This window comes from Vespula pensylvanica, chromosome 1 (genome assembly GCF_014466175.1).
Source record: "Vespula pensylvanica isolate Volc-1 chromosome 1, ASM1446617v1, whole genome shotgun sequence".
Taxonomy (NCBI): domain Eukaryota; kingdom Metazoa; phylum Arthropoda; class Insecta; order Hymenoptera; family Vespidae; genus Vespula; species Vespula pensylvanica.
Window position 1 is genome coordinate 17,056,797 of NC_057685.1, and position 10,266 is coordinate 17,067,062.

Genomic DNA, 10,266 nt, shown 5'->3' on the forward strand with positions numbered 1-10,266 from the left:
CACCATCGCACATCGTTCTACCGCTTGCTTTGATTCTCTCTCTCTCTCTCTCTCTCTCTCTCTCTCTCTCACTTTTCTTTCCCTTTCTTTTTTTTTCTTTCTTTTTTCTTCTTCCTACTTTTTACGTTCTCTACCTTTTTTGTCTGGACTTTTTGAATTCGCGAAGCAGCAGCCGCACACGGTTTAGACTCGCTTTGTATTCTCCAGGTAAATTACTTGGATGAGAATAATAAGGGTAGTAGAGTAGTAGTAGCAAAGTAGTATATACGACAAAGAAAGAAAAAAGAAATATGAAAAGCTTTTCTTCGTTTAGCAACGATTTCTTCTTTCGGTAGTTTCGTCTTTGCTTTCGACGTTTTATTTATTTTTTTTTTTTTTCTTAGCTAACCTCGATTTTCCTGCGATTATAATATTATTTAAAAACGGGATAGAGGGGGAAAAGGGCGAAAGTTCTTGCAAAAAAAAAAAAGAAAAAAAAAGAAAAAACGATTATTCTTAATATTCGTGTTTATAAACGAGAGACTTGATAGTTCGAAAAGAATTTTTACGAGAAGAATTTCAAACGAATTTACGAAATAAGGGCGCGGTAGTGGCTTTGAATTCGTTATGAATTTTTTCTCTCTCTCTTTTTTTTTTATCCTCACATAGTAAAAGGCGAATTGATTGCTCTAGTATAAAACGCGTTTTTCATCAATCTCTTTCCACCGATCGTACGGGAATACGATTTGCAAGTCTAAAGGCATAGTAAAGTAACATCTCCGGCTATCTTGAAAACTCGATAATTAACGTTTTACATTGACAGATATATTTAGATATATTTTTTTCGTCCGATTAGAAAATATTTTCGAATGTGTAAACTCCGTCGTTTATAAAATTCCGTCGTCTCGTTAGGATTAAAAAGTTTCCAAGATAATTTTGTATTTCTTGTTTCACACGTACCTATTTCATCGGTTTTTCCGTTCTATTAGCTTATCAAACATTAGATATAACATTGGTGGCAACGTCTGGACGACGACGATGACGATGACGACGTGTTCGTCTAATTAACGATGTTTCCTCAACGTATAGAAAGAACGATTATCGCGTGAACGTGTTTACCAAAGACAAGAAAAGAAAGTACACAAGTAGTGAGCATGCGAACGAGCGAGCGAACGAACGAGTGAATGAACGAGTAAATGAAAAGGTGAAACGAAAAAATAATTTTTTTAATTAAAAAGAAACGAACGAACGAACGAACGAACGAACAATCAAACGAACGAAGAACGATCAGATACGAAATTTATAAAAGATGCTTTTTTGATGGACAAATTTAGTTGGCGTTGCATTCGTTTCTCATGCGAATCAAATGATCGGGATTTCGAAGGACAAAGTAAGACATGCGTCGAGAAAGGACGACGATAAGGATCAATTGGATCGTAATTATCGGCAAGAATATCAGCAAATTCAACAATATCGAGGGAAGGAAATAGCGACTTAACCATCGTCATTTTTCCTTCCTTCCATCCGTATCTATACCATTCATTCCCTTCTTTTTCATCACGTTGAATGAAGGAAGAGATTGGAAGACGAGAAAAAAATCGTGCTTGAAGAAAAAACAAAGAAAAATAGAAAGAAAAAAAGAAAGAAGGCAATAGAAGAAAGAAAATATGAGAAACGGCGGTCAACCGCAACAGACGGCAGTAATGGCGCCACCACATTTGAACGGTTCGGCGCAATTTATATCCGGCGGTTACGTCGGTTATCTTCCTCGACAATCCTGGGGCCAGTTTCAACCCTCTCAACAACAACAGCAACAGCAACATCCGAGAAACGGAGGAAGACCTTTGTCGCATCCACCACCACCTCCACCACCCTCTAGAAGAGAGAGCCAAAGAGCCTGCGGCAATGGTCCTGCCAATACGAAGAACTCTAATCCGCATTCTAGGGGCGGAACGCATCGCAGTACCACCCCTTCGGTAAGTCTCTTGCTTCTTGAGCTGCCAACTCGAGGAAACCGGGCCCCTTTTGCTCCCTTTGCCTCTCTTTCCTTTGCCACCTGCCACCTGCCCTCCTCCCATCATTTCTCATTCAGTCAGCCTTTTTTCTTTCATTTTTTCTTTTTTCTTTTTTTTTCCTTCTGTATCTCTCTCTCTCTCTCTCTCTCTTTTTTTTTGGTTTCTTTCGTCCTTCTCCTCGTTGAGAACCGTACCTCTTTTATCTCTTTGTAAATCTCGGTGTTATTGTTATTATTATTATTATTATTATTTTTTTTTTTTCTTTTCTCCGGTTTTTTTCTTTCTTTCTTTTCTTTTTCTTTTTTCATTCTCCTTTTTTTTTCCTTCTTCTTCTTGCTCTTTTCATAGTATTGTCCCTTAACTGTGAACCTCGTCATTGAATTTTAATGGAATATCGATTTTCTAAAATCGTATATAAGTGAAATTGCTTTTGTTTTATGGAGGATAGTAAATCGTTTAATTAGAAGGACGACGTTATTTCCTTTAAAATGGTGCTTTTTTTTTTTTATTTCTGTACGAGCGTCCGTTGCGAAGATATAGTCTAGGAAATATTGTTCATTCATAATTCGTAATACTATACAACACCTGTGCGTAGTCCGTAGTAGCGAAAAATATGAAAGAAGAACAAAATACTGTCTGTCGCTCGAGGCCCATTCAAGATCGTAATTTCCAAGAATTTATATAGGCCAGTGTATTTTTCCAAGAAATTATGTGGGTCAATGGGCATTTAAAATCTCTACTTATTTACATCGAAATATCTTGGGAATTAAAAATCATAGAAACTTCGAATAAAAAGAGGAAAAAAAAAACATTTTAAGATAAAATATTTTTTTATATTTTTTAACTATATTTCATTAACAAAACGTATAACAACTTTTTGTTTTGTTTTGTTTTGTTTGAACTCGTAGAAATTTATATGAAGTCAAATTAATGTGGTACCATATAAATGTAATATTATTAATTATATTATTAATTATATTGCTATTTGTTATAAACAATTTTCTTTATAATATCGTTCATAAAAATGTATCTGTATAAGGCCAATGTAATGTAGTATATACATAACTGTAAATGTATACAATTTAATATAAAATTTCTATTCTCGATGTACGATTAATAATTTTCATACGAAAATTTGTTATAAACAATTGTCATAAACAATTTTCTTTTAAACGAAACACTTGAACGAACGTTATCATTGTATACCGTACACGTTATCATTGAAAACTGTACATGATAATAATATAATATACAATCCCCGTTATATTATCTTTATATTATTTAACAATTGTATGACAATTTGTTATAAACAATTTTTCCTTTTTATTAATTTTTATTAAAACACTTAGAAATCTGTACGATATAGAATTAATCTAATCTCATATAATGTTAACACGTCGAATACAAGACGCAATCATTCATATATATTATTTAACAATTATATAACAATTTTTTTACAAACAATTTCTCTCTCTCTCTCTCTCTCTCTCTCTCTCTTTCTATACAAACATTCAAAACTATACTCGATAAAGAAATAATCTAATCTCAAACAATATTAACTTGTCGAATGTAATCTAAAACATTCTTATGTTCATCATCATTATTATTATCATCTTTTTTATTCTTTATTTATTTATTTTATATATTTTTCATCAAAAAAAAAAAGAAAAAAAATCGTATTTCTTCACGATAGTATTCTCAAAGAATACGAAAGTCTTTCACGACATCTCCTTTCCATTGAACTGCAATTAAAATTCAAGATATCAAGTGTATAACCTGTAGAACTCTAAGTATATGTACGAATGTACATATATATATATATTATGTATATATATATATATATATATATATATATATACATAAATACATACATACATACATAAATAAATAAATAAATAAATAAATACGTATGTACGTACATACATGCATACATACATGCATACATACATAAATAAATAAATAAATAAATACGTATGTACGTACATACATGCATACATACATGCATACATACATATATATATATACGCATAAATATTTGTATGTGTATTCGTGCATATACATAGAAGTATCGCCTCGAACGTCGGATCTCGACGAAACTGGTATCGGTGCTTGGAAAGAAATAAGAAAAAGAGAGAGGAGGAGGAGGAGGAGGAGGAGGAGGAAGGTAAGGGAGGGTAGTTGGGTGAGCCAGAGAAGAAAGAGAAAGGTAACGCGAGAGTGGAATCCTCCTGGTGCGCCTTAAGTATCTAGAAAAGCACGTCGTAGAATACCTTATGAGGCTTAAAACCATCTACGAAGGAATGTCACAAAATCTAACGTGTGTCTCGTAAAAGAGAACAACAAAACAACAACAGCAGAACACAACGGCCCAACAGGATAACTACAATGGTCAACAGAACGACCACAAACGACCAAGAGAACGATCATTCTTTTCTTTCTCTTTCTTTCTTTCTTTCTTTCTTTCTTTCTTTCTTTCTTTCTTTCTTTTTCCTTTTTTTCTCTCTTTCGCTATCTTATGCGTGGCAAAGCTAACGAGCCTCGTTTCCAACAAATCCTTTCCTCCAGATTTTCCTCGTTTTTCTTGCTATTTTTTTTCTCCTCTCTCTCTCTCTCTCTCTCTCTCTCTCTCTCTCTCTCTCTCTCTCTCTCTCTCTGTTTCTTGTTTCGTTTTTTTACCTGTTCGTTTTATTGTTATAATTTTTTGTTTTAAAACAACTAAATTGCATTCCATTCGTTACAAGACGAGAACGAGAGCCATCGCCGTAGGTTCTTTCTTCTTTGTTAATTGTGCATTCTTGCGTAGGAAAATCAAAAAAGAAAAAAACTGAATAAAATAAAACATAAAATTAAAAAAAAAAAAAAATAAAAAAAGGAAACGCTCGCGATAGGAAAGTAGGGCAACAGCCGATGTAACCTCGTTATACGTGTGATATACGTTAAGTGTCGTAAAAGTAACGGGGTTTAATAAGTTTCATTTCGACTTACACATTACTTTGTACGTACGTATGTATGTTAGAACGTACGTGATAAGTTTTCGACAAAACTTTACATTCGATTTGAAGATTTCGTCCTGTATAATATCCGATTATTTATTTATTGTATAAAATCGTACTTTGTCAGTTTATTAGGAGAATATGGAGATGGATAGGAGATGGATCGACGAAACCACAGAAAAATCTTGTTTCGTAGGATCTATTCTATTTTTATAATATAAACCGAAATAATAGAGGGAACATCGATAAAAGAAAAAATTATTCACATTTTGTTCCATTTTGTTCTGTTATTATCTCCTACAGCATAACATTACATTTCAAAGTTATTCTATTGTTGTTTCTTTACAAAAGGAATTCACTGTTATCGCGTTTTATTTCTTTTTCAACGTATATAATAGTTATCCAAGGTAAAAAAACTCTACTATCAAACTATCGCACGTTTATTCGAAAAAGTATCTAGATGGTAAATATAATATTCCCGTTGGATTTCGCGGATCCATTGCTTTGCTACGGGATCCATGCTCTCTATCGTACCTCGATTTAAAACTTTCAATTGACATCGCGACGGAAAGCACTCGAAACGCGAGTGAAACGCGTTTCGGAATTCTATACGACGTAGCAAGTATCTTATCTCTTTTCGACGTCGAACCATCTCCTCCCCCTTCTATCCTTAATATCAGTGACGAGCAACTTTATTTTTGCGGTAAACCAAAATTGAAAATTCGATATACTCCGATACGAATCGTGCTGACTATTTATATAAATTATATTATTAAATCAATATAAATATTAATTTGTTATTAAATTATATTATATAATATCAATATCGAAATATTTATTATTTTTATCGATATACTCACACACGCATAATTAATGAGCTTTCTTTTCTTTTTTGACCTTCTTCCTTTCAATTTTTTCTTTTCTTTTAAGTTGATTTATTTTTTATTAGTATACAATATATATATATATATATATATATATATATATATATATATATCTACTTACATACATATTTTTCAATTTGGAAAATAACTGTTTATCTTTTTAATTAATGAAATATTTCACTTTAATTAATGAAACGCAAAGCTTCTGCTAGCTGTAGGTAAACTGTTGGAGAGTCAAATGAGGACCGCAGACCGTAGGTTGTTGCCCATCACTGTTTTATATCACTGTGTGTATTTCGATCTAACGACATTCTTTTTCCCTACTGTTATTTGATATTCGTGCTTTTTCTTTTTTTCTTTCTTTCTTTTTTTTTTTTATTTTGTTTTTATTTCACGCGTTCTCTTTGAACATTTGGTGGTATATACACACACACACACATATATATATATATATGCCGCGAATATTCATCGCGCAATGCGTGGCGACAAGCGTCACGTTAAAAAAGCATCAAATGATAACAAACGATATCTTCGTTTCTTTTCTTTTTTTTTTTTCTTTGTTTTGTTTTTCTTTTTCTCTCTTTCCTTCTGGTGTTCTCTCTTCACCGATAAAAAGCGATAAAATTTTATTTAATCACCATCGAGATTTATAATAATATTTGCAACGTCGAAAAGTAGGGACTTTGTACGACATTCCGAAAGATAAATTTCGAAGGACACGCGTTATTTTCGTGCTACGAGGATGGCGCCGGATGAAAATAAAACTACCGAGCTTTGCGAAATAAAAATTCCTTTATTTATTACTACGATATCGTTAACAGATTTTTACGATTATTTTTCAAACTAATCTGTCGACTTTCGATCGATTGTCTACATTTTTCTCATAATTTAGAATTTCAATTATTATATAAAAATCGTTTGGAAAAGAATTTTTCCACGTATTATCGTATAATAATTTTTATACGATTATTCATACGTGAAATCAACGTATCCGTCATGGATTGCTCTCATTATTTTCGTTTTTTCACTTCGTATTCTTTTCCCTTAGAATTTCGAATGTCACATAAAGATCGTTTAAAATAAAAAAATAACTTCCATGATATTCACAAATTTTCATTGGTATTCCTTCAGGGCTATACAGGTTCGATTAAAATTTTGTTTATTTTTCTTATCGATTTATTTCTATAGTTGAGATAAAAAGCGTATAAAATATATATATATATATTTTTTTTTTAAACATCGAAGGCATGCCAGACGATAGGTTCTTTTTTTTTGACTAAGCGAACTAGCCTCTTTGACGTTAGCTGTATATAAAAGCAAAAGAAGCAAACGAAGAAGAAAAAGAAGATGAAGAAGAAGAAGAAGAAGAAAAAAAAAAGAAGGAAGGAAGGAAGGAAGGAAGAAAGGAAAAGGGACCAGTTTCTAGCTTAAAGCATCGCATTGGCCCTTCTAACCTCAGAGAGTCTCCTCGGTGGCAATTCGAGACGGGGGATCTTAGAAAGTGGTTTTGGTGTCGCCTTTCGTACCATCCGATCGAGCATTCGAGATCTGTATCTTCGAGTAAAAGAAAAAGCTCGATTCGATTACAGGTTCTAATGTTCGAGGATAACTTTACCTCTCCGCGCGTTAACTCCGTTATTAAAAAGATTATACAAACATTTATTACATTTATACGATTTTAAAATTTATTACGATTAAACCAAATTTTTTATCCGTCGATTAAATATATTCGACTTGTCGTTTGAGAGATCAATATTTTTACGATCGTCGTAAAGATCATTGAGCTATGGGAATTTTTCTTTTTTCACTTTTTATTTATTTCTTTATTTTCATTCGATGTTCATTCCTTCTTTTCTTTTTATTGTTGAGAAAATTATAATGATTAAATCGTTGGTAGAGTCGATTCATATTTTAATAAAATATATTACCCTGTTTAGCTAAGTCGTCGAGAGACAAAAGCAATAATTTTTCTAGCGTATCACATCGATGTAGAAAGGAAATACCGGTGTAACAGGATTCTCGTGGACCGTAAGATCTCTTCGAGCAGACTGTTCCTTTTTCTTCCTCCTCTTTCTCCTCGTCTCCTTTCTTCAGCATAGTATCGGCCAAAGCGATTGCAAGGTTGACTCTTGCTATAGTTGCTTTCCTTTTTTTTTTTTTCTTTATCTTTTTTTATCGCTATAGACTCATCCGTAGTAGAGAGATAAAAATGTTGTCCGACCTTTAACGGAGGTCGAAAACGGAAGTCGAAGGATGCTTTCGATTTTCTTTGTTTCTTCTCTTTCTTTTTTTTTTTATTCATTTATATTTTTTTCAAATAAGAGAGAAAGATATTTGATTTCGTTTATTATCTATCAAAAAAATTCAAACGCTGGAAATCGATTATATATAAAATATTTGTATTTTATATGATATATTATTTAAATACTTTGATCAAGTATGTTCGATTCTATTGTAAATAAATGTATCAAATAAAAAGTTAACAGGTTTTGAGAGCGGAATGTAATATTTATTGCAGCCTATTTCACAAGCCAGTGATCGTAGTCAAAAATACCGAAGTCGTGATAATATCTTTTTAAATGGGAATTGATCTTTCGAATATATAATAAAAATTGTAGAGAATATCGATAGGAATTCAATCGAGTATCTATATCGTTATTTCATTGAGTCGTGACGATAATATTTATAGTACGATAACTTGCGATTATAATTGTATCGTTCTACTATTACGCTATAGATATATTATTATAGCACATATTATTATGCCAGTATTATAACAGTATAACTATTATCGCCATGATTTAATAAAATATCTTTCTTCGTAACTGCTTTCTTTATTAAATAAATATTTCATTTACTTATCGATAAAAATTTAACAACTTTTATTAAACATATTTATTTATAAAATCGATTGGAGATCCAAAAATGAAACAACTCATGTTTAAAATTAAATATATATATATATATATATATATATATATATATATATATATATATGATAAGATACCATTTGATTTTTTTTTACATTAAAACGAGTTGAATTTCAGGAGTAATCTCCCAACGACTCCTTTCATAAATTCAATTTAAGCGCGCGTGCATGTATAACGGAAACACGCTTAATACATTTAATCGTAACTTAATAAAAGAATACGATACATACGTAATAATCCGATCTCGGGACTCAAGGATCTTCCAATCGAGGTGGAACGCTCTCATTCGCTCCTACCAACGAGGGTCGACCTCGTACGTCAACTCGGACTTTCGATGTTATTCAAATTATCAAGTTTTCTCTAGCATTACGTGGAAACGTTGTTATCAAAAAAAAAAAAAAAAAGAGAGAGAGAGAGAGAGAGAGAAAGAGAAAACTATAATATATATCTAATTTCGTATTTATCAAGAAAATTATTTATTATCGCATAATATTCTGGAATTCCGTGCATAAAATCGTTAGTGTCGTGCCATCTCTTGAAAGATGATGCGTCATTCGGCCACAGAATTATGTACGTGATCGTCGTTGCATTCTCTACATGATAGTCTCTATTGTATACGGCATACATAAATAAATAGCAATGGGTGTGTAGCGTGCATAACTCGGAATATATAAGTATTATATACATGGAATTATTCTGTTAGTCATTTACAACGGCATATACCGAAGTATTATAATTTTTCTTATCGATCGTATGAAACATTTTTAAATGTTGATTATTTTTTTTCTTCTTTTCTTTTTTTTTTCCTTTTTGTTTTGTCTGTCTATGTTTTTCTTTTCTATATATATATATCTCTCTCTCTCTCTCTCTTTTTTTTCGTGACATTCAACTCGAGTATACCGATTATCGTCAGAAATCGAATCGGTAAACGAACGTAACTACAAAATAAATTTGTCAGATCGTTAAATGTGAACGAACGATCACGTTTCTAATTTAACGCACGAGTAAATAATCGCGTGAATCAAAAATCTTTAATAATTTTTTAGTACTTACTTGGATACTTACGTGTGCTCGTGTTTTGATTATCTACGTACGATTAAGCGATCGATAAGTCGAATTAGTGAATATTCGATGATCACGAGTAACGGTGTTTATCTTTGTTTCTTTTCTCTCTCTCTCTCTCTCTCTCTCTCTCTCTCTCTCTCTCTCTCTCTCTCTCTTTCTTTTTCTCTTTCTCTTTCTCTTTAGAAAACCTTCTCATTTTTTTTGTATCACTTTACAGAAACATATAAACGATAATGAGAAACGTTAATTACGCTAAGTTGTGTTCATTCGTAATTCGAATAAATCGCGAACGTTTCAGCACGACCTGTTTCTCAATTATTTCCTTTGCCTGTTTTACTGTGGTTAATTGATAAAGAGAGAGAGAGAGAGAGAGAGAGAGAGAGAGAGAGAGAGAGAGAGA

At 32.0% G+C, this 10,266-nt stretch overlaps 1 protein-coding gene across 6 annotated transcripts in view; it reads left to right on the forward strand.

Annotated features, from left to right (window-relative positions):
* Positions 1-10,266, forward strand: part of LOC122638040 (serine/threonine-protein kinase 25) — a 93,854-nt gene that overhangs the window by 61,852 nt on the left and 21,736 nt on the right. For 2 of the 6 annotated variants that reach the window (XM_043830877.1, XM_043830791.1), the window contains exon 2: positions 1,314-1,955. The exons of 3 other annotated variants lie outside the window; for them this stretch is intronic. In XM_043830877.1, the coding sequence (XP_043686812.1) occupies positions 1,647-1,955 (309 nt within the window). In that variant the 5' untranslated portion in view covers positions 1,314-1,646. Of the gene's footprint in view, positions 1-968; positions 1,184-1,313; positions 1,956-10,266 lie in introns of all 6 variants that reach the window. One more of the 6 variants, XM_043830703.1, reaches the window with a different exon arrangement.